Source organism: Lissotriton helveticus, chromosome 5_1 (genome assembly GCF_964261635.1).
Source record: "Lissotriton helveticus chromosome 5_1, aLisHel1.1, whole genome shotgun sequence".
NCBI classification, from domain to species: domain Eukaryota; kingdom Metazoa; phylum Chordata; class Amphibia; order Caudata; family Salamandridae; genus Lissotriton; species Lissotriton helveticus.
The window spans coordinates 2,003,024,595-2,003,049,723 of NC_136065.1; the positions used below are offsets into that span (position 1 = coordinate 2,003,024,595).

The window sequence follows — 25,129 nt, forward strand, 5'->3', positions numbered from 1 at the left end:
GCTCGGAGGTGGGTGTGGTGCTCCTCGAGCGTGTTTGAGAACAGCAGTATATCATCAATAAGGTTGATCACCCCTTGCAGGCCCGACAGTGCTTCCCTGATGGCATTTTGGATGACTTCAGCGGCTGATGACACTCCAAAGCTGAGCCTCTTGTATCTTCGGAGGCCAACGTGCATTGAGAAGGTGGTGATATACCGGCTCTCAGGCTCCAGTTCCAGCTGATGGTAGCCGGCATTCAGGTCTGGCTTGGAGAATCATTTGGCCCCATTTAGGTCCGCCACGATGTCGTCCATTGTGGGGGTGATGTGACGTTCTATTTTTACAGCCGTATTTGGCAGCCTCATGTCGACATAGAGCCGAATGGCTCCCGGTTGCTTGGGTTTGGGTACCACGACCAGCGGGGACACCCACAGGGTGGGGCCAGAGACCTTTTCGATCACATCTAGATCTTCAAGCCTTCTCGGCTCTTCCTCCACTTGCGGGCGCAGGTTGAATGGCACCCGCCGGTGCCAGAGGGCCACGTGTCGTACCGACGGGTCAATGTGGAGCTTAAACTTCTTGCCCTTGAGCTTTCCCAGTCCTTTGAAGAGAGCCGGGAACTCCTTCAGCATCGCTTCAGCATGGGAGTCATGGATCTGGTTGGAGAAGAAGACAAGTCCTAGTTCCTCAGCCATGTGGCAGCTGAGCAGGGTCCCATTTTTCCCCTCGGGGATGACCTCGCCTCGGTGGAGTAGTTTCCGATGGTGACGGTGGTCTGGATGACGCCACGGAGAGAATGCAGGTCAGTCATACGTGTAGGTTCGGGCCGTGGAAGGTGCAAGTGGGGGTCGAGGTGACAGGCGGTCATACTGCTCTGAGTTCATCACATTGACAGATGCACCGGTGTCAATGAGGGCTTGTACATCGGTGGCTTCGACTGAGACGGAGCACATGGGAGGTGGCCTTCGACGAGTGCCTGTTCTGCTGACGTACGACATCACAAACACTTCCTCATCCTCACCCTCATACATCAGACGTCGTTCCTGTGCTTGGTCCTCCGCTGCAGACAGCGGGTCTTCAAGAGAGACCTGGCGAATACGTTGGGGCATGCTTCGGGGTCTTGACGATGTTTGTCTAAACCGCCCACCTCGGCATACTTTGCATCGTGATTCAGCTTGCCGCAGCGGGAGCATGTCTTCCTCTTCGGCCCGCAGACGGCCATCGCGGGGTGATCCTCCCCACAGTATCCACAGTTCACCTGGTGGCATTCTGGGCGCTTGGCAAGTCTCGGTGAGGCGTCTCTGGATTGCTTCCACTCTTTCTTCCTTGATCGGCGGGTGTCTGGGCGCAGGTGAGGCGGCAACCGGTGTCTGTAGGGCGGCTTCCATTTCCTCTGCTCTGACGTCCCACAGCTCGTGAGAGTGGGCCAGGACCAGGATCTCCTCCAGCGAGATTCCTGGTTGCCGAAGGATTCGTTTATGCAGGAGTTTTTAGCGGCAACCCAGGATGATCTGGCCTTGTATCTCCTCCCGTTGGTCGGTAAAAGGGCACGTGCTGGCCAGCCGGAGTAGCCGTGTGTAGAACATATAGACGGATTCTGAGTCCATCTGCCACGCCCTCTTAAACTTGAATTTCTCAAAATCGTGGTTGAGTTGGGGGGTCAAAGTGCCTATTGAGCAAGGCGACTGCCACTTCGTAGTCGTCATCATTTCCCGTGTTGGGGAGCGTCTCAAAGAGGTCATAGATTTCCGCACCTCCATAGTAGATGAGGAGTGACCATTTCTCGGTGCCATCGGTCTCCCTTGTCCCCTTGAAGTAGTGGTTGAGCCGTCCAACCCACGCTTACCATCTTGGCGCAGCTGTGGCAGCGTCTGAGGCTTCACTGAAGGGGGGCAGAGGCTCGACCGCTGTGTGGCTGTACCCTGGGGGCGGAGCATTGGCACCCCCACGTGGATTATTTGTTCCATCCTGCTGGGCAGCAGCGCCAGCTGCCGGTGGGCTGCTCATGGTGGCCGTGTGCTGGGGCATGGGTGCGAGGGTGTGCCCTGGGTGTCGAAGATCGGTGGCTGGACGGGAGCGTCAGCGTGAGGCCACATGCCACTGAGTGCCTCGTGGCTCTCTATGTATGCAGGAGGGGATTCACTCACTGGCCCTGCCCCATGGGAGGCAGGAAGATGTGGGTGTGTTGGGAAGATGTGTGTCCTGCTCTGTTCTTTTCCTGTTTTGAGACTTTGGTAGGCCTCTTCCTGTTTTCCTTATTTTTTTTTCTTTTAGCCTGTTGCCTCGCTGTCTTCTCCCCCACTGGCCGACTCCTGGGGGAGTAGGCCTACTCCTGGCACCCCAGACGAGAGCAGCCCAGTCCTCCACAGTCACCACCAGACGCTGTAGCGACCTCGGGTACCCTCAGTGAGAATGAAGCAAAGTCCTCTAGGACACGTGCTGGGCCAGTGCAGGCAGCGGATGGGGCAGTCCGCCCCGGGCCTCGCCGTCGAAGAGCGGGTGCAGGGGCCTGACACAGGCCTGTGGGCCTTGACGCGGTCCTGGAGCAGCAGGGGGTGGGAGCATGGACGTCTGCACGATGAGCGCCGTGCAGGCGGGGCAGCAGGCACTTACCACACGATGGACCCTGCCTCCGCGAGCGCTGCTGGCTGAACACGCTCCCGCCAGGCAGAGAGACGAGTGGGCGGGCACAGGCTTACGGGCGCAGGCAGCAGGGCAGTCGCAGAGACCACAGGCGTCGATCTTCAGGAGGCAGCAGGCTCCGGTCGGGGCGGAGCGGTGCGGGTGGGCTCCGCGAGCTCCTGGCCAGACACCGAGTGGCAGCAGAAGGAGCAGGGCAGCGCGGGTGGGCTCTGCACGCTCCCAGATGAACCACGCAAGTAGGCGGGCACGCGTGAGGTGCGACTAGCCTCATTGCCAATGTAGCGCGGCGGGGCCTGGATGCAATTAGGCAGCAGCCGTGCTAAATAATTACACAAGGCTAATACTTTTGCTCTCGTGGCCGGAAGACCCCGAGCGGTCTCCGACCGTTTATTTATCCCCTCGGGACGAACCCACCCCGAGGGGTGGATGGATGCGTGAAAACTTGCTACAATGTAGTAGAGGGCCCTGGTGGCTCTCTACACCGCCCATGCCTTACAAGCAGCTTCCTCAGGAGGCACCAGCGTCTCGCCATTCATGACTGTCTTATTTGCCACCGTCACTTCAATCCCCCTCTTAGATGTCTGAGTCATGAGACAGGTTTGTTGGTCTGTGCGTCTTCTTTGGTTTGCGCTGTTTAGAAGCGTGGTGCTAGGCTGGTGGCTGTGGCATTGATATTGGTGGCACAAGGTGTCGCCCGAGATTTGGGAGTCTTGTGGGAGGTCCAGCTGGATTCAACGCTGAACCCAACGCTGCTGTGGAAGGATGCTGAGGAACCACAACAGGAGGTGCTGCTCTTAGGGATTAGGGGGCCTCTCCTCTGGAGTGATCAGCGTCGTTTTCTCTCTGCAGTGAGAGTTGTGTGCGGTTTGTTTGGGGCACATGTGATCCACTCCTGGTCGGTGGGTGATGGCTGGTTACCATCACCGAGACCAGAATAGGCACAAGCTCCTAATTTCCTACCTAGCCCAAATAACTGTCAACATTTCACACAACTGACAGCTCTCACAAACCTCACAGATTAGCGGTCTCACTTCTCAGACTAGGGGTCACACTGTAGCGGGAGCACTCTCACAAACCCCAAAGACTAGCAGGCACACACTCTCACACCCCTCACTGATAAGCAGTCAGACTCTACCCATAGCACTCTCACACTCCTCACAAACTAGCAGCACAGCAAACTAGGCCCCTTGATTCATGTGTAAGTTCTGTGTGTGCTATTCTGGATGGGCGAGTGGGTGACTGCAAGACTGAGTCAACTGGTGGATGAATACAAGCATGAGTGCAGGCATGAGTGACTCAGGGTGTGTACAGATGGATACGTGTCTTCATGGATGGGAGCATCGCTTAATGGCCAAACCTGTTGGCTTTGAAAGTGCTTCACTGGTTTCACATTCTCCAGTTGAAGACTCTTTCCAGTGAGCTGCTGATACTTCCAGCCACAACTCCCATCTCAGTGGCAGACTCTCCGATCACAGCGCAGAGACTTTGACACCCTCACACTACTGGACAGGTACTCGGATCCAGAGCTGAGAAGACATCTCATTTTAGGGTGACCAACCGTCCGTAAATTTCATGAACAGTCCGTAAATTTTCACCTTCTGTCCGTTGTCCGTGACAATATCTTTAACGGACGCCATTTCTCCGTAATTTTGCTGATTTTTGATGACAGACGATAATTTAGTGGCTTTCACCCTTCAATAATTGCCCAAGACATTTTGTGAAGAACGTAGGATTGGCTTGAAAGCCTTCAGCTAGTCCTAGTGCTCCAGGCTCCACTGCATGACTGTTTTCATTGGCACCGATGCTACAGGGCCAATAAGAACAGCTTTAGGGCACCAGCCTTACATTACTTCAGTAGGAGCAGAAGCAAGCTTTCGGTTTTGCTTTTAGGGTCCGACTCCTGCATTTTTTGAAGATTGACATCGTTTGCCAGGCCTGCAGACTCTCTCAGCCCCTAGTTTCCAGACCACAGAGTCAGCCATCATCTAGATTTTTTTTTCCATTGTGGCGGGCACCGTAGGGAAGTTAGGTGAGAGCATAACTTTAACATTGCTCTCGTGCTCCTCAGTCCTGTCCCCTCCCCGTTCGCCCTCCCTCCCCCCCCCCCAACATATTAATTGTCTGTTTCTGACGCTGCTGGCCGCCTTTCTATTATGTTGTTCACACCCTTGGAGTCTAGAGGCCCCTTGTACTGCTATTGCTTACAGATTTCCTTTAAGTTACACTTCGCCTGACCTCTGTACCACGCCGTCATAGGCAAAACAAAGCCCTTCTGCAGCTCTGGGAACCGCAATAATGGAAAAGTCAGTAAAAAATAATCGTCACAAAAAGCAGTACTGTGCATTTGTTTAGAGGTATATTTGTCGCCCTTTGACCAAATATTTACCTCTAATGAAATTATTACCGGCATTGAGTTATATCTTGCACCTAATGAGTGGGAGTGGTGTAAATTGGTAACCACTTCTGCAGCCAACAAGAATGTTAGCAGATTTTAGGTCTGTAAAGGAGAAGGAATATTGGTGAAAGCTATAGTCAAAGGCGTCCTCACTTCGCACAGCAATCTATGGGTTATTAGAAATCCTGGTAACAGGAATACATTATGAAAAAAGAAACTTGAAAGAAAAAAGATATTGAGAGCTGGCTTTAATTCATTACAAGTGTCAAACAGTGAAAAGTTATTCATAAATACCCTGAAAGCCTATAAATGCTACACATGAGCAAACTGAAAACCTGGCAGCTATGAACATGTCAGTAAGAAACCAGAGCACCCACCACGTACCTAAAACAACTTACTGAAACTACAGCAAATGAGTTAACTGGCTGGTGAGATGTTGTTTCTCGGGCAGGGAGAGACACACAGCAGAGTAATCACAGGGCTCTCTCAGATGGCATTAAACAACATCCTGTTGCTTCCTCCAGTGGCGATTGCCCCGACCAACTGCCATCACCAGTCAACCTGGGTACTCAATATCAATATTGCACAATACTCATAGTGTGGCTGAAATCTTCTGAGCAGCTGGGAAGCCTGCCTGCCCTCTGCTGATGAGCACTGCAGTCACACAATTTGTGTCATGTTAGTGTCCTTCCATTTCTAGTGCTTTGCAGCAGTTTTAAGATGTTCTTATAGTTTTTCGTTGCTCAGTGGGGAGTAGTTTCAAATATTTGTATTTTTCCCTCTTGTTCATTGCTTAATTTTGCTCGCGAGAAAGGGTCACTCATAGTTGTTGAAATGTCACTCCTAATTACACTGAAGCTATGAAAATGGCACATATAGCAATCTGAAACCTTGGCAACTATGGTCATGGGCTTTGTTGCCCTATGCAAAGAACTTCTCAAATGGTCTGTAAATTTAATAAATGTGCTTTTTATCGTTCTTTTACATGATTGTGCGTTTATTTCCAGTTCATCGAAGTTTGTCTGCTGTTTTCGTCGTTTCCACTAGTGTACTCGTTCCTAGGCTCTCTCTAGCTTTCTGGTGCCCTTCCCCCTTCAAACTACCCCTCACTCTTTAGATAAGAGGAATGCTTGTTAACGAGGTGAGGCGATACTGGGCTGAAGTTAATGAGTCCAGTCACTGACTTCCCCAATTACAAGGAGTCACGAGTTATTGGGTCCAAAATCGGGGAAATCATGTTTGATATGGAATTACCAAGTTCAATTTTACATGTGTGTCCCGATTAGAGGCCTTGTGCCTACACCTTCAACAGAAAGACATTTGTTGTTACCATTTGCATTTCTGCACCCAGTAAAGCTGGAATATCTGGAGAACAATATCTCATCTAACATGAAATGGGCCCCTTAGTCTTCCTGAGAGCTGGAGCAAAACATATTTTCAAGATCACAGCATGATATTCAGTACATGTTGTTTATGATTCAAGAAATCTCAATTGTTTTTTTCGCATCTAAAGGTGAAGATGTTCAGCCTAGCTGTGAATAAATGTTGCTTGCTCATCCTGCCTCAGTTTGTCCTTTATCAGCTATTGAGAAGATGATAGTGTCTCTGGTTTTAAAAACAATATTTGAAAAAACCTGTTTTGGTGGGCACCACTCAGCTCTAGTAAAATTCCCTGCCACTTGGATGTGTTGGGCGAAAATATTTGATGCAGTTTTGCAGATCTGTAACTGAAGGAGTCTCAACTGACTTTCTTACCTGTTCTATCACTTTTTTACCATTTCACCTGGCTTCCACCTCTCTTATAAACCCTTGTCTGTCTCTTTCGAACCAGTCTTATTTCAGGTCCATACCTCTCACCTTTCCTCCTTCCTGCCTCTCCCCCAGCTGTTTTATCTAACCTGTGTCTTCTTATCACTAGTTTCTCTTTTTCTTTCTCTCACACTATAAACGACATAACCCGTCTGACACTTTATTACCACACTCTCAATTGTCTCCTTCTTTAATCAGGTCTTTCTCACCTGTCTACCACCCCACCCTCTCAGCGGTCTTTATAACCTCTCTTTATCGCACCTCTCTCACATCTGTCTCTCCTCTTCCTGTCCCTCTTCAGCATCTCCTCTATGTAGAGCGAAAACTCTCATACTGTCATCCCGTATCGCCACTCTTCCCCTCTCTCTGATTCTTGACTGTCTCTGTCACCTGTCTATGTTCATATCACCTATCTCTGTCACCTGCCTCATTCTTTTTCAAGTCTATATTTCACTGACACTGTCACCCTTCTCTTATGTATTTAATCCCTCTCTCTATCACACCCCTATCAGTATCTCAACTGTCTCTCTTTAGTATCCTCTTCATGCTCTTCTGTCTGTAATTTTCCCCTTATAGTTTTTCTCTTTTACCCATTTCTACCCCTCTGCTGTACTTCTTATTTCTTGCTCCCTTCACACGCTCTGGGGGTGAAGGAGTGACAGAGACTACCTTTTAGTAGGGTTGGTTCCACTTTCAGAAATAAATCATTGCTTTGCAAGTGGGTAGCTTAGCTAACAACCGGCTACTGGTTAGAGCTTTCATAACTTTACTTTCAAATGATGTAGGTGAGAGGTACAGAAAGTAAATAAGGCCCATTAGAGCTTTGCATCATTCCTGTTTCTGACCCCACCCTTACTCTGCTGAGACCAGGGGGCCACTGTTGCACCCATAAATGATGCCCATGACAACATCTTGAAAGTTCAAGAACACTTCTGTGGGAAATTCTATGTCAAGGGATTTGCGCTCCAAGTTTCCAAGTACTGTGGGTGGGAGTACTGAGCTCATGGCTATTTGCTTTAACAACATCACTGTTTTATCATTCAGGCTGAATGCAAGTGAAATAAGGTTGTGTTTCTGGTTGAAAACTGTGGGCAAAGACCGTCAGAACTCTCTGGGGGGTGGCCACCCACAGAAAAATGACAGTCCCACAGAACTTCTGATGAATACTTATTCTCCGTTCTCCACTATCTGATCTCATCAAGTGCAGATATGTGGAGACCAGAGTACAGTAGAGCCAGACAACAGTTCTTAAAGTCTTTTGAGCTTGCACAAACGAGACACTTCAGGGCTGTGTGGTCGGTATTCATGTCCTTTTGGGCCCTAACTGTAATATACCATTGCCCGACCTCCTTCGTAGGGTCTATAAAAGTACCATTTGACAACAAAGATTTTTGGACGACGTTGGGTTTATTACGGTGCACTAGGGATAGTACACTAGAAATCACACTATTTAACACTCCACCAACTACTGGGGCACCGTCCCACCCCAGGTTAAACTAAACTAGTACAAAAAAAGAGCTGGGAGTGCAATATTTATATCTGAAACAATTGGATATTTTAATTTGCAAAGAGAAACACAAATAGATCAATGGTTCAAAATTCTAAATTGCAACCATGAATACAATCAAAATTCTTCTTTTTCTTGTTTTTCTGCAGCCGACGCGTTTCGTCCTAGAAGCAGGACGTCATCAGGGCTGCAATAGCAAACACACAATACAAACACATCAGTATATATGTTCAATATCACTCAGTAATCACCTGTGAAATGAAACAACACATCTTCAGGTAACTTTTTAAATCCAATACAGCTCATTGTGCCGAGTGGTACTGACCGAGAATTAAATGACTTAACAGTACTCCAAATGAGCGGGAAAACATTTCTCAAATCATCATATCTGTTCCAGCAAGTACATATTCCACAACACATTTGTTGTGCCTACTTTGAGCACTTACATATTTAGTCTACATCCTGTGATGAAGTACTGGCAAACTGTTGTGCAAGTGTTAAAAAACAATGTTCATTGATAGTGGACCGCTCACCTAATTTTGTTGAAGTGAGGCTCTTCTGTTATTTTGACTTCTAATATTGAACCTGTGGTCTAGGCAAATATTGCTTCAAGAGGCCGGTTCTTCATATGTATAATAGTAACATTGACAAACTGGGGTGAGGCAGAAAAAAGGAGAGACCAATGGATTATCAAGTCAATTTCTATATATCTACCTAAATGTAGCCTTCACTATTCTGGTTCTCTTTTATCTTATACTGCCTCCATATGCCAAACCATATTAACATCCATACCTTTCCAAACTGAACGTCTAGGCTTCTCTCAAAATCGATTTATCCCTTCTTTAAACCGAGAGTCTCTTAAAAATGATCCGCCCGTGGCTTCTCGCACCTACGAGAGGTCCAAACACAATGATATAATTTAGAACGCTCTATTCGCCCTCTTGAGTATAAAAACAGTGTGTCTCCCTATTAACTCACCGCTTTCCAATATATTGTAGCCAAGCGGGAAAATAACTTCTATGTCTGCAGTAGTGCTGTCCATTCGTTCATACACTGCTCAATCTAAAAAAGATATTTAACAAAAAAAGGACAGATGCTATAAACTGGGCGTATCTTCAGTTATAATTGAACTCTCGCACTCAAACTCTACCTAATCTTCTTCGCTTACCTTCGTATTATGGCCTCCTGTACCTCTCACCACGCCAACCGGGTGCGATAAATCCCGGAGGTGGGGTTACTCCATACTCCATGTGTTTAAAAAAAGAGCTCAATGGCCAATCAGAGCTTTCAAAAATTCCGCGCGCATTGTCATGCCGTTCACCTGTGAGTGAGTGTAAGTTTCCATTCAGGTCCGCTGCCTCTTTGTTGCCGCTTATCGTTTCCGATCATGCGCATTAGACTATTAGCTACCTTCCATTAATGCGCACTTGCGCATTCATCCAAAATCACGAAAACAATTTACAAACACCCCGTGTGCCGGTGTACGGGGGTGTCGGATGGATAACTTTCTCTGCAAACGAGTGTTTGTAAATTGTTTTCGTGATTTTAGACGAATGCGCGAGTGCGCATTAATAGATGAAATCATCACGCAGAGAGGATAACGGTGTACGGTGGTGTCGGATGGGTAGCTTTCTCTGCAGACGAGTGTTTGTAAATTGTTTTCGTGATTTTGGATGAATGCGCAAGTGCGCATTAATGGAAGGATTCATTACGCAGAGAGGATAAGGAACATTCAGGAATCTCTCCGTTTCTATAACACAAAGATTCTTATACATGGCGGACCAGACTGGAAACCCACGCACACGAAATGCGCAGGACCGGAAATACTAGGGTAAACTAATCAACTTGCATAAAAGTCTAATGCGCATGACCGGAAACTATTAACAATGAACAGAGGTAGCTAATAGTCTAATGCGCATGATCGGAAACGATAAGCGGCAACAAAGAGGCAGCGGACCTGAATGGAAACTTACACTCACTCACAGGTGAACGGCATGACAATGCGCGCGGAATTTTTGAAAGCTCTGATTGGCCATTGAGCTCTTTTTAAACACATGGAGTATGGAGTAACCCCACCTCCGGGATTTATCGCACCCGGTTGGCGTGGTGAGAGGTACAGGAGGCCATAATACGAAGGTAAGCGAAGAAGATTAGGTAGAGTTTGAGTGCGAGAGTTAAATTATAACTGAAGATACGCCCAGTTTATAGCATCTGTCCTTTTTTTGTTAAATATCTTTTTTAGATTGAGCAGTGTATGAACGAATGGACAGCACTACTGCAGACATAGAAGTTATTTTCCCGCTTGGCTACAATATATTGGAAAGCGGTGAGTTAATAGGGAGACACACTGTTTTTATACTCAAGAGGGCGAATAGAGCGTTCTAAATTATATCATTGTGTTTGGACCTCTCGTAGGTGCGAGAAGCCACGGGCGGATCGTTTTTAAGAGACTCTCGGTTTAAAGAAGGGATAAATCGATTTTGAGAGAAGCCTAGACGTTCAGTTTGGAAAGGTATGGATGTTAATATGGTTTGGCATATGGAGGCAGTATAAGATAAAAGAGAACCAGAATAGTGAAGGCTACATTTAGGTAGATATATAGAAATTGACTTGATAATCCATTGGTCTCTCCTTTTTTCTGCCTCACCCCAGTTTGTCAATGTTACTATTATACATATGAAGAACCGGCCTCTTGAAGCAATATTTGCCTAGACCACAGGTTCAATATTAGAAGTCAAAATAACAGAAGAGCCTCACTTCAACAAAATTAGGTGAGCGGTCCACTATCAATGAACATTGTTTTTTAACACTTGCACAACAGTTTGCCAGTACTTCATCACAGGATGTAGACTAAATATGTAAGTGCTCAAAGTAGGCACAACAAATGTGTTGTGGAATATGTACTTGCTGGAACAGATATGATGATTTGAGAAATGTTTTCCCGCTCATTTGGAGTACTGTTAAGTCATTTAATTCTCGGTCAGTACCACTCGGCACAATGAGCTGTATTGGATTTAAAAAGTTACCTGAAGATGTGTTGTTTCATTTCACAGGTGATTACTGAGTGATATTGAACATATATACTGATGTGTTTGTATTGTGTGTTTGCTATTGCAGCCCTGATGACGTCCTGCTTCTAGGACGAAACGCGTCGGCTGCAGAAAAACAAGAAAAAGAAGAATTTTGATTGTATTCATGGTTGCAATTTAGAATTTTGAAACATTGATCTATTTGTGTTTCTCTTTGCAAATTAAAAGTACCATTTGTCCCGAATTTTTGTCCTGAATTTTGACCTCCCGTCCTGAATTTTTGTCCTGAATTTTGACCCTTTGTCCTGAATTTTTACACTCACTGTCCTGAATTTACAACCATGCCAGTTGGTCACCCTACGATCTCATGCCAGGAATGAGTGACACTGTCAGCCTGTCCTGACCTTTAAGCTAACAGTGCTTTGCATTCTGGGACTTGTAGTTTTGCTTTACCATTCAATTCCAGCGTGCAAGGTACATACCGTTCAGTAAAAGGTCAAGACTGTAAAAGGTGTCACACATGACATAGTGTCACTAATCAGAGGGGTTGCAGACCTCGTGATGGTGGCGCTCACAACAAACAATCAGACACTCCTTGCTCTGCTGCACTCGCTCTCACCTCACGAAGCCTCTGTCTTCTCTGTTAAGTTAGTTTCATTCCTAGCGCCAAGATGCCCTCTTGGGTGAACGTTACATTTTCACAAAAGTGTTCCAGTCCTGTCAAGTCACAGCGCACACCCCGGCACCCCAAGATGCAGACGCCCCCACTACAGGCTCAGACATTCTTGGGTCTCCTGCAGACACCCCAAGTACAGGCCCAAACAATGTAGGGTCACCTGCCGACATACAGTGGAATTACACATAATGATGCCCCCCCCCCCCTCCCCCGAATTACACATAATGATGACCGCCCCCCTGTAGAATGTAAAGAGGGCCCCCGAGTCTCCCATACCTGACGGGTATTCAGCAGCATTGAACGTTTGGGGGGCTCCTAAAAGATGCCTCCGGGCCTCAGGGGCCTGGGCTACACAGCTGCAGGCACCACCAGTATAGCCTCGTATGTTCCCAGGAAAACTGTTGACTCTCCCAGCTGAGATACAAACAATCTGAGGTCGTGAACTGCTAATCTCAGCTCCGCTGCAGACACCGCTTGCTTTCCTAATTTAAGGGCCGAAAGCCCCTTCTCTGCTGCAGACACTCTCAGGGCGTCCTGTGCAGGTGCAGCGGCCAGTGAAGGTGGGAGGGGCGTAAGGAAGGAGGGACAGACACTCCCACTTCATAAACTGGGAGAAACGAAACTTAACTTCAACACTTCCTTTCGTGTCGGAAAGAAGGGACATGGCTGCGGCAAACCAGCTCCGGAGCCTGAAGGAGGAGGCCACGTGTTCTATATGTCTGGAATATTTCACAGACCCCGTGTCCGTGGAGTGTGGACACACCTTCTGTCTGTCCTGTATCACTCGGTGCTGGGAGGGGCTGCAGACAGACTTCCCCTGTCCTCAATGCAGGGAAATATCGCAAAATAAAACCCTCCGACCCAACAGGCACCTAGCGAACATAGTGGAAATCCTCAAACCGCTTCAAGTACAGAGTGCGACCCCAGAGGAGGCGAATATGTGCCGAAAGCACGAAGAGAAACTGAAACTGTTCTGTGAAGATGACCAGGAGCCCATCTGTGTGGTCTGCAGCATGTCACGTGATCACAAGCCCCACACGGTGCTCCCCATTCTAGAAGCTGCTCAGGAGTACAAGGTATGTGTGCTAAAGAGCTGGGTCAGGGGTGTAACCAGAGTACACAACGCTTCAAGAGGCTGCCAAAGGGTACGAGGTACGTGTGCTTTGGAGGTTGTTCAGAGGCTGGGACAGGCTACGTGCTACTTCCCATTCGAGAGTCTGCCCAGGAGCACAAGGTGTGTATACATTAGTTCTAGAGATGGGGTAGTCCAGCCTCATATTGTACTTAGAGTTGCCAACTGGCATGGCCAATGATTTAATATCCCAGCCGGTACAAGCATTGAGAAAAGAACTTGTGTATGTTTTTTTACACCATATCAGTACACACTTTAACCAGTAAATAATAGAAGAAAGCACTTTTAAGATATTACACAGCCGGTGTAATGATCCCTGACTGATGATAAACGTTAACAAGGCAGAAAGGCCCTGAACACAGACGATTTTCTATAAAGTTGTTTGTGCGGGCCTTTGTAGAATATTAAAACGTGAACAAATGGCCCGAGTTTTTCTCTGAGAAAGGTGTCAACCCTAACTGTGCCCCCATTGGAGAGGCTGCACAAGAGTACACGGTGTGCGAGTGTGTACTTCTAGTCTGGGTCAGAGGCTGGGCACGATACACAGTGCTCCCCATTCCAGAGGCTGCAGAGGAGCATACAGTGTGTATGCAATACGTCGAGGGAAGGTGTAGACCTGCCTCCCACAGTACACCCCTTCATTGCTGGAACAGTTTCCTTAGTGGGGGTGCTCCCATCAATGTTACAACACCAAAGTCACAGGGATTGTGAAAAATCCAAGCTTCCCACAAAGAACTGGTGTAGCAAATGAGCCACGCACATTCAGCAGAGGAGTATTAAGGGTGTGGTGTGTAGACTGTGGTGCATTTAGTTTTTTTAATAACTCTTTTTACTATAGGCATATAGCAGAACGACAGCAAATTAATTCTTACAGATAAACACCCGTGGCAATACATACATGAGCAATAATCATCTACACACATCTCCAAATATACAGAATAACAATTGGTAGGACGTGTGCTCTGCCATCTCCACACGGAGTGACTCCTCTTCCAGCTCAGTGGTTGCCTGGGTGGGTGGGCAATCAATCAATCAGGGTTTGTTAAAGCACGACTACTCACCCGTAAGGGTCTCTAGGGGTGGGGTGGTGCAGGTTTCATTCCATCAAGGAGGGGGTCTGTCGAAGAGCCAGGTTTTGAGGTTTCTTGCAAAGATAGGGAGCAATGTTGTCTGTCTGAGGTGGAGCGGAAGGGCGTTCCATGCTTTGGCAGCGAGGAAGGAGAAGGAGCGGCCTCCCGATCTGGTCTTTCTGGTGCGGGGGACCACGGCGTAGGAGAGTTGGGCTGATCGTAGGGTCCTTTGGGGACATATCATCCCTCTGTCAGTATTCCAGTTTCTCCAGCTTTTGGACCACTTATTGGGCACCCCCTGATCTCATAGACTACCCACTCTGCTTGTATACACCAAACCATATCCTTCTCCCAATCCCTCTGGGTTAGTTTAGAATCTGAGCCTCACTTTCTTGCTATTTTGCGTTTTGTGACCATGAGGCCAATTGTGACCCATTATCTTCCTCCTCTTGTAAGATCTGTCGTTCCCCATATATTCAACAGGCCTAATTGGGGGGTGAGGTTAATATTTTCTGTCAGAACCGAATCCACTCTGATTTCATTTCTCTCCAATGATTTTGGATTATGGGACAGTCCCACAAAATATGGAAGAAGGTGCCCTCGCGACCACAGCCCCTGAAACAGTGCGATGAGGTTCTTTTTTCCCATTTTTACAAGAGTGGTGCAGGTATAGTACGTTCTGTATAGGATTTTCTGTTGGAACAATCGGAAACGGGAATGTATAGCAACTTCTTTTGGGGACACAGTCTCCAACCAATCCTCGTCATCTAAATGTCTCAGGTCCCCCCCCATCTCTCTCGGAGTTTCATTAAATTCTATGGGGAATTATTGAATATTTTCCAGTATGTTAGGGAGATTGCCTTCTTTGGCATGTAATCATCGAGTAGTTTGTCTTCTAATGGGGATGATTCAGGCAGGTCCTCTGTTTGCAGGATTGCTTGTTTCAGTGCATGATTTATTTGGTGGGTGCTAACTCGTGCTGTAAAACATACAATAAAAGGTTTTACCCCTTCACTAGTCCACAGGTTGCCCACCTACAAGAGACCTATGAGGTCGCATTTATCTAAACCCCGGTATCTCGCCAGTAGGCCTAGATGTATTGAGTCCCATAGAGTGGCCCCTGTAATTCTGGCACGCCTCCCTAATACCATCAATGTCGTGTTCCAGACTTTGATTGTTACTGAGTGGGGGTATGAGGTGGCATGTTGCGTCTTCCCCCATATATCGTCCTTTGATACCTTCCTGTTGCCATATTATATTGGTCCATTCTGGAAGCTGGGTCCTCCGGTGGCCAATGCACCCAATGATTGACTACCGCTAGTTGTGCGGACCAGTAATAATATTGCAAGGCTGGAAGAGAAATACCGCCATCATTCCAGCTCTTTGTAAGTTTGGGTAATGCTATTCTTGTAGCTTTCCCATCCCACAACAGTGTTCTAACAGTTTCTTCTATAGCTTGAAAATATGTTGGGGGGACTGGGTGTGGCATATTTTGCGGTATGTATAAGAATCTGTGTAGTCCCATCCTTTTTTTAAAGAGTAGCTTGTCTCAACAATGCGAGGGGTAGGGTTCTAGAATGTTGCACATCAGCCCAGAGCTATCACGGGGGGGGGTGTTCTAGATTGTGGTCATAAAAGATCGCCAGGTCATTAGGAATGTATAGGCCTAGGTCCCGAAACCCCTCCATCACCACCTTTGCCACGCAGGACCTTGGAACATGGGGAGTATCACCGCTCAGGACGAATATTACTGATTTGTCCCATTTAATAGTATAGCTTGAGTATTTTTGGAATAGGGCCAAAATATGGAGGATTTTATGTTGAGGCATAAGGGTTGGCCATATGTAAAAGGTTATCGCCGGCATATAGGGAGATTCGGTCCTCCCAGGTTTCCGACCACTTGAGCCCTCAAATCAGACGGTCGCCCCTGATCCACACCGCCAAGGTCTCCAAGGCTGATGCGAATATAAGCGGGGAAAGAGGGCAGCCTTGCCTCCTGGTAAGGTGAATACTACTGATCTACCTCCATTTACCAACCCCTACGCCATAGCATCTGTATAGAGGAGGCAAATCCAAGCCTAGAATTTGGGGGGAACCTTGTTTCCGTAAGACCACAAATAACAAGGGCCATTCCAGCATACCAAACACCATCTTGGCGTCCAGTGAATTCACCAGGGCACTCTCCTGGATAGTATGTGCCATCCCCAGTATTACATGAAGGTGTCTCAAGTTTAATGCAGTATTTCTACCAGGCATGAAGCCGGACAGATCAGGCTGTATTAATGAGCTCAAGATCGGAGGTAACATATTTGCCAGCAATTTCGCTAAGATCTTTACTTCGGCATTTAGCAGGGAGATTGGCCTTTAAGATGAACGGTGGTTCAGTGGTTTCCCGGCCTTGTGTATCACGATATTAGCTAATCTTTGATCGTCTGGTAATATCCCTGCCTCTAGGCTTTCATGAAACATTTTGACCAAACGGGGGGGCAATCTTAGATGCTAACGACTTATATAATTCATTGGGTAGGCCATTGGGGCTGAGTTCAAGGATCTGATGGCCTTCGTCACTTCGTCCTCTGTAAGGTCTGACTCAAGGAGGGCCCTGTCGTCCCGCGTCACGGTTGGCATATTGAGGTGGACAATAGTTCGCCAGCTAAATCTGTCATTACACTTGGTGATGGTGTGTATAATTCTGCATAGTATGCTGCAAAGGCGTTCGTCATGCCCTGCCTGTTCTGAGTAGGAGCTCACTCTTTCATGGTAATTTCAGGTATCCACCTAGACGCTGCCTCGCGATTGTCTAACCAGGTTAGCAGCATTCCTGCTTTATCTCCCACGTTGTATAGGTAATGGAGGGTTGCTTTATATCTACGTTTCACTTCCTCCTCAAGTGTCTTTCTATTCATTCTTTTTGATCCTTCATTTATATCTGACTGTCTGCAAATCTGTAGCTGTCAGGTCGGATTCAAGGCCCCGGAGTTCCCTCTCAAGTTCATCTAACCGTGCCACCTTTTCTTTTTTGTGACCTGCAATTGAGGCAATGCCCTGACCTCGTAGCACTGTCTTGAATGCTTCCCAGAGGCCCCGGGTCAAGTCCACAATGCCCTTGTTTTCCCGAAAGTACTGCTCTGAGGTCTTTTGTAAGTCTGTGCAAATGTGCGGTATCTTCAGGAACCAGGGATCAAGCTGGACAATGCAGCCCGTCTGGTCTAGCCTCGCACCATAGGCCGCCCAAATAGGAGAGTGATCCAAGAGACCCCTGGGGAGGAGACTCGCACCCCCAAACGATTGAGAGAACTGCGCCTGTCCAAATATATAGTCTATGTGTGAGAGACTACCTGCCCCAGAGTGTAAAGTAAATTGGTTAGGGCATGAGTTTTGTGTTCGCCAAACATCCCCATGGCCAAGTGCCACTGAAAAGTCTGCTAATAATTTCCCCAAGGGTTCACGGCCCGTGCCGGCCATCTATCGTGTTCCCCATTTATTGCCGCATTACAGTCACCTCCAATGATCAATCCCCCTATGGCAGTTTAACAAGGAGTGAGCCCAAATCTGTCCGTGCCGCTGCATGTAGTCTAGGGGGATGCATATTGAAATAAAGTTAAATAGACTACCCTTCCAGTATCCAGAGATCACCACAAAGCGTCCCTGTGGGTCATGTGAGATGTGTTGAACAGTAAAATGGAATGTATTGCCCGAGTGTGCGACTAGTTTGTATCCCCATCTACTCAGCGCACCATATTATGTCCCCGACAAATGCGTCTCCTGTAATAGGATTACGTCCGGTAGATGTTGTTTCAAGTAGTGTAGTACCACCCCTTTCTTTATCTTATCACCGAGTCCGTTCACATTCCAGGACAACATTTTGAAGTTGTGAGTGTTCTAATATGAAGATATTAAGTATCTGTTCTAATTCCAATTGTGACATAACTGGGTAGGGTCCCCCCGTGTGGCGCAAGGGGTATGTGGTCACGTCTCCCAGGAACTCCTCCCCGGCCCCACCGTTCGGTGTCGGGTACCACAATGCCACCTGTCAGTGTAAAGTGTTGCAACCTATGTGCTGTACCATACTCGCTGCCCTTTCCACAAACTACAATGTTAAAAATTTTCAGAACAACAAAACATTGAAATACTCATTTTCGCCCATGCCCCCTCCCTGTCTCCCTGCAGTGTCAACTGCCCACCCTCTCAACTGTGTAGAACGCCTTTGTACCCCGTTCCCAGCAACCCATTATGGGGAAAAAGACGTGACCCAACCTGGGGTGGCCACTCACCTCCCCACTTCAGATAAATCGGTTCTGTATATCGCATGAAACCTAATCTTCGAGGCCCGGATAAGTCTCGCGTCCATGGACTCCTATAATTGGGCCAAGATGAGTCAAGCTTTAGTGGCATCAGTGTGACAGTGACTAGGAAGCTGCAGTCTTGGAGCTAATTTGTTAAGCCGTATTTCGATGTAGTTCAGTATTTGCAGGGTTTTCATCATTTCTCCGGTAGTCTGTTTGCGTTTTCCTGTTTCCATACTTGCGCCCCCCTCCAACCAGGCCCATCATCATCAGGAGTCTCAAAAAATCAGATCTTGACCTCTGCCGCCACTCGGAGCCCGGCAGGAAATATCGTGCATATTTCAATTCTCTTTCCCTCTGGGCCTTCTTGACTTCTATAAAGGAGCATTGCAATTTCCGTACTTGAGAGGTGGGCCAGTGCGAGCTGTCTGTAGTTTGTCTCTATCCCTATAATTGAAAATTTGCACCAGAATTGGGCAGGAGGCCAGGCTTTGGCGGACCCCCCGGGACCTGATGTGCCCTCTCCACCGAGAAGAGTGCAGAAAGACGACTGATCTTCGGTTGCTTACAGATAAGGTACTCCACAAAGAGATCAACTGCCTGTCCCTCCTTTCGCTCCTGCACCCCCAAAATTCTGACATTGTTCCTCCGGCAGCTCCCTTTAAAATCCTCCACTCTTGCCTCTAGTGCGGCCGTAGTTGCCAGCAGGGTACGAACTTGCCCTTCCAATGTTTTGGTAGAGGTCTGCAAGATGACTATGGAATCTTCAGCAGACTTAACGCGTGAGCCAAGGTTTCGAAGGTCCGTGTGCATCAGGGTGACTTCTGATGCTACTTTTTCTATTTTACCCTCCAGCACCCTGCGGACCCCTTGGACAGCCGTCATTATATTCTGCAACGTAGGGTTATCATCAGGGTCCGGAGAAGGCGTCATCTGTTCCTTGGATGATGAGACCCGGGGGTCCGGCTTAGTATAAGCAAACCTGTCTAGTTTTGTTTGGTGGGTAGCACGCACAACTTTGCTTCCCGACATCTCTCCACCGTGCTGGCCACTCTTCAACCCTAGGGAAGGGTCCGGCTCTCTGCCTAAGAGGGAAACTATGCTGGTGTGTAGGCCCTGTGGATTAGGGCCGAGCCTTGAGACACAAAGCAAGCGGACCCTCAAATGTCCCAGGCACACTCTGAGGTGTAGGTGTGGGCCAGCCCCCACCTCAATGCCTCAAGTGGGGATTCCCTGTAGACAAGTCAGTCACTCAAGGGAGAAGATAGGACAGGCAGGGGTAGGGAAAAAGTCCAGGTCCGGGCCCCAGCCCCAGCAGGAAGAAACGCTGCGATGGTGTTTATGCTGTGTGGGTCAAGCCGGTTCTCTAGACACAAAGAGCATGAAAGGGTGAGGCATCACCATCATCCGTCCCAAATATGCCCCGGTGCACAAGTCAGGGCCAGCCTCCCGCTCCCTCCTACAATCGGGTAAAAGACTGAGCTCGGGGGAGGCGTGGAAGAGGTCCAAGCCTGATCACTAGGCGGTAATTCAGATCGGCCTGAATGTCCCGAAAAGTTACGGACTGCTTAGATTTTGCCCCCCCCCCCCCAGTACCTCCAAGGTGTGCCAGCAGGTTACCGCTGCTCTCCTCCTTTTGGCGTTGTCTGTCTCCATTGCCCCGGTGCTCTCGTTTCAGGCATGCAGCGGCTAGTCTTGTGTCAACGCAGCCTGCTTTCATGCCTCAGAGTCCGGCACTTTAGTCCGCGCTGTCCCCACTGGACCCCTGCCGGAACCACAGCTGCAGCTCCCGAACGTCTCATCTAGCCACTCCCAACTGCTATGTCGGGGAGACATTCCTGCCCGCAGGCCTCACCTCACCTCGTCGCTGTCGCCTTTGGCAGTTTCCTTGCACCATGAGGCTTGTATCTCCCCACCGGGCTGCTTGAGCACTTAATACGGAGCGGTCAGTGGGGTATTCATGCGAAATCGGACATTTGAATAGATAATACAGGGGGACCACCTGGAGAGTGGCCGTAGCTCCTTCAAGAAGCGGCCATCACGGTTGGCTGTTGGCCACGCCCCGACTGTGGGGCATTTTGGAGCACATTGTCACAAATCTATTATTAAAGCATGGTGTTGTAGTGTGTTGTCATTTGAAGACTGCATGTTTTCAATTGAAATGGCCACTACAATGGCACAGGCTTGCAGTTTTACTGATAAAAGTATGTAGAGCCTAAGTTTGTGCTTTCTGAACGGCTGATTATATTTTGAAATATTTGCAGTTAATTTACATGTATTTGGATTTTGTTGTGTTTTACAAAATAAATTGTCATCCTACAGCATTTCCTTTCACACTTCCTGTATACCAGCAAGATTGTCACCTAGTGAACTATACAAAATTGTCTGACTTTGTAATCGAAAGAGAAACAAGCATTTGCAATGCAATATGTCGCACATTTGCGGGAGTTTGAGCTATTTGCATTGTAAATAACAATGCTTATTTATGTATTTTTAAAACCTGCAAGAGGTGCATAATAGATCTTGCTTATGAGAAGCAAAGCTGACAGTAAAAGAGGAGCAGGATTGCCTTTAAATTTGTGAGGATGGGGCGTGGCCTAGATGACAGCGGAGTAACAGCTCGGCGCAGGAGCTCCTTCGGGCAAGGCCCAAATCTGTGGGAATCAGTCCCTCCAGGGCAGTAATTTCCCCACCTCAGACCCGGGAAGACCTGCTAGTGGATTGAGGCGGTCTTCTGGAGACTAATTTCGCCTAGGAGCGATGGTCACGGACCCGGCTGGGCACTGCGGAGAAAGCCTGTTGCTCTGCGTATGTGTGCCGAAGGAAGAGTCATCGGCGCAGTCGGCTACCAGAGGGGACCGGAGGCTAAGAGCAGGTGTCTTGTCGCAGGTGGAGTCAGCGGGCCCTGGGAGTGTGCTGTGTGGCCCCAGTTGCGGGATACATGCAATGGAGGCAAGAGGGGCCCACCACGGAGCAGAGTGATCACGAAGGCCAGAAATGGCAGAAGGTGGTGTCCGCCAAAAGCATCCCCCAGAGCGGTTAACGGTGCAAGCGGAGCTGGCGCAAGGAGGGAGAGATAGGAAGAGAGATGATCGCAGTGGCGGTCCTACCAGTAGGTTCTAGATGGCGCCGGGGGATCGGGCCCAAGAGGTTAGGGGTGGATCGCACAGAGCGGGTCTACTCGGACACCATAAGCGTCCCCTAGCAATAATAAGGAGGTCGGTGCATGTACTGGGTCCCCAGGGTGGGAATGAGTGCAGCCCGGCCCCACTATAGAGATCGGCTCATAAGGAAGGGGGGTTGACCCTGGAGCAGCAGAGCCCAAGCTAGCGTAGCCCGAGCACGACGAGAGGGAGGAGTCGCACTAAACTGGATCTGGAGGTGAGGGGGCCAGGTATCCACAGGAGTTCGGAGCGGCTCGCTGCCAGCCAGCGCGATGCCGACCGCAGCCGGAGAGCGGTGGGGGACCTCATAGATACGTCACAGAGCTCCGGTTGGTGCCCCCACCAGGTGGAGCCCCTCGTTCTGGGCAGCAAGGGAACACCCAAACTCATAGAATGGCCTCAGGCCAGACCAAAAAAGATGGCTCCATCAAAGAAATACTGGGAAAGCCTACCTCTAAAAGAACCGAGGCCTGGGCGGCCTCCCCCTCCGGGGCCATGGGTGACATGGCCTCATTCAAGTTGATGGACATGGACAACAGCACGGAGCAGGTCACACACCATTTCATGGATCAGCTGTACTACGGCAACGCCCTCTACGCCGGAATCAACAGAACTCTTCTACACAAACTTCAAACCTCCCAGAGTGCTGCTGCCAGGCTTGTCCTCGGGACACTGTGTCACAAACCCATGAACCAACACCTACGAGCCCTCCACTGGCTCTTCATCAAGAAGAGGGTCACCTTCAAACTCCTCACCCACGCCTACAAATCCCTCAACAACATAGGACCTAAATACCTCTACGAGAGAGTGTCCTACGTACCCAAGAGGAACCTCCGCTCCGCCGACCTCGCCCTGGCAGAGGTCCCCCGCATCCGCAGAAACGGAGCTGGTGGGAGAGCATTCTCCTACATCGCAGCGAAGACTTGGAACGAGCTCCCTGTCAAAATTAGACGCTCCCCGACTGTGCACACATTCAGGAAGGACCTCAAGACCCAGCTTTTCAACTGATCCAGAGCTGCTCCTCTCTCCCGCCAACCCCCACCCCCGCCGTATTGAGACCCTCACAGGTGAGTAGTGCGCTTTACAAACCCCTGATTGATTGATTGAGGAGTCTGTAGTTCGACTCTCCAAGCATGTAAGACCCAAATTGAGAGATAAAGATATCCTCTTGAACCGCACCCATAGGACAGGGCGCCCTGCTTCTGGGCCAGGGCAACCGCAGGATATCCTCACATGTTTACACTCCTATGCGCAAAAGGAGAATATCATGGTGGGGACACGTGACACCGCAGTGATCACCTTTGAGGGGTTTCAGGTGGGCATCTTTCAGGACTTATAAGTGGCCGACCACTGCATTCCTGAGGGAAAATGTAATCTGTTATAGATGGGGCCGCCCCTTTAGGCTGTCCTTCGTTTGGCAATGAGAAACATGTACAATCCGAACACTAGAGGAGGCGAAGTCGGTTTTGGGTCCTGAGGTGGCCCAAGAGGGGGATCTGGAGAATTTTAAAAGTTGCAGAAGGAACGCTCTGGGAACAGATCAAGCGGTCGTCAACGTAAAGGGAAAAAACTAGTGATGAAACCGACGGAGGCGGAAAGCACGAAAGAAAGGGAGTCACTACAGCGGCAACTACAGCAACGTGAAGGAGCGAATGAGCCCGTGGAGTCTAAGTCAGAGAAATTAGATCGTGTGACCCCCATGTAGCTGATATGGACAAGAGTCTAGATTGTTCCGGAGGTGATGGCATCGCCCGGCGGAGACCCCTCGCCACCTTGAAAAAGTGCCTGAAATATGGGGATGGCCAGTCGCCAGGCTCATAGACCCACCTTGATTGGTGATATCCTTCCCGAGTATGGGACCTCAGTTTGTTGATTGGTTCTTTCATTCTTGTTCTTTTCTATATGTTTTTTTTCTTCTTTGCTTTCTCTAGGGGGGAAGTTTTAGCGTCGCCCAGGGCATTTGGGGTACTGGAAGGCAGGGTTGGCCCTTCAGGGAATGATGTGGCCCAAGCTGACGACCACCTGGGCACTGGGACCCTGGCCCCCCTGAATCAAGTGGCTCCTGTGGGGTCTGATATTGGGAAGGGAGGTTGGGACGACACATTCGGTCAGTACTCCAGAGATGGTAACCCCGGGGGTGTCGGGTGGGGGGGTTCCCTTCTTCCCCGGCCAGTACGTCCATTGGGGATGGTAGTGCGAAGCGTTCCCTGGGGAGGTGGTTCCCGCCCTTTGGTCCGATAGCCCCCATTTGTTTGACTATACAAGAAACCCTATCTGCCTGGATCAGGTCTGTACATGCCCTTTGCTCCGCTTCCGTTATTATTCCTAATCACAGCTATGCATGGTTATCCTTATAAGATATTGAGCCTGTGCACTTTCTGTTGTTATGCAAACTGTACAGACGCTTTCGTATTGCTTTTCTGAAACCCTTATTTGTTAAATACGGTGTACGTACAGTTACACATGCTATGAATGTAATTTTTAGCTTGGAGTCGGCAGACATCTGTTTTTATACTGCGACGTTCCTAAATCAGTGCATCTACGCTAGGAAAAGCATGATTTTTTAACTGTAACATTGAGTGATTGGTTAGATATGTCTATTTTAAATGTTAATAATTATTTTTGATGCGATATGATGAGATGGAATATGTAATAACAGTTTTATTATCTTTTTAAAATTTGCTGTATTCTGTTTGTGCTTTTATGGTCATCTATTTGAACCGAATAAAGCTTCATAAAATGATATTGAGCCTCAATGTTAGAGGCCTTAATGCCCCCACGAAGCAGATAGTGCTACTCAACTTCCTCAAAGAGTCGAAATATGATGTTTGCCTCCTACAAGAAACACATTTATCCCGTGTAGATTGGAGATGCCTTAGATGAAGATGGTTTGACAGGCAACACTTCTCTTCTACACAAGGAAAACGGGCAGGGGTGGCCATCTTATTTGCCTCGCATTTTCTGGGGAGGGTCCTAGCGGTACATGCAAATATACCAGGTAGGTTGCTGTCCCTGCGGATAGAGCTCGGGCTGCACCTACACCGTGGCCTCCATTTACGCCCCCAATGATTTGCAGGAACCCTTTATAAGGCAGGCCCAGGGGGAGGATCTGACGTTCCCAGACAAAGCGTGCAGGAATCCCAGAAGGATAGATCAGTCTCGAGGTAAGGCAGAACAGGGGCTCTCTCAAAAGCAACTAGGAGCTGGCTGGCAGAGGTGGGTTTGGTGGATGAGTGGTGCCTGTGTAACCCAGGCGCAAGTGAGTTCACTTTATTTTTGGCGGCACACCAGACCTATGCGCAACTAGATTTTTTTCCTAATTTCCCCTGACATATCCCAAGCGATGGATGCGGTGGCAATCAGAAAGGCAGCAGTGTCTGACCACTCCCCATTTCACCCACAGTGCAGTTACCCGGGATCCTTGGCCCCCAGAGGCGAT

General features: G+C 48.6%; 1 protein-coding gene and 1 long non-coding RNA gene across 2 annotated transcripts in view; one reads left to right on the forward strand and one right to left on the reverse strand.

Annotated features, from left to right (window-relative positions):
• Positions 1-12,445, reverse strand: part of LOC144753942 (uncharacterized) — a 155,778-nt gene extending 143,333 nt beyond the window's left edge. The window contains exon 1 of the long non-coding RNA XR_013594605.1: positions 12,315-12,445. This is a non-coding gene — a long non-coding RNA (uncharacterized LOC144753942). The remainder of the gene's footprint in view (positions 1-12,314) is intronic.
• Positions 12,446-12,700: 255 nt separating this feature from the next.
• Positions 12,701-25,129, forward strand: part of LOC144756163 (E3 ubiquitin-protein ligase TRIM39-like) — a 534,377-nt gene continuing 521,948 nt past the window's right edge. The window contains exon 1 of the mRNA XM_078645742.1: positions 12,701-13,114. Coding sequence (XP_078501868.1) covers positions 12,701-13,114 — 414 coding nt within the window. The remainder of the gene's footprint in view (positions 13,115-25,129) is intronic.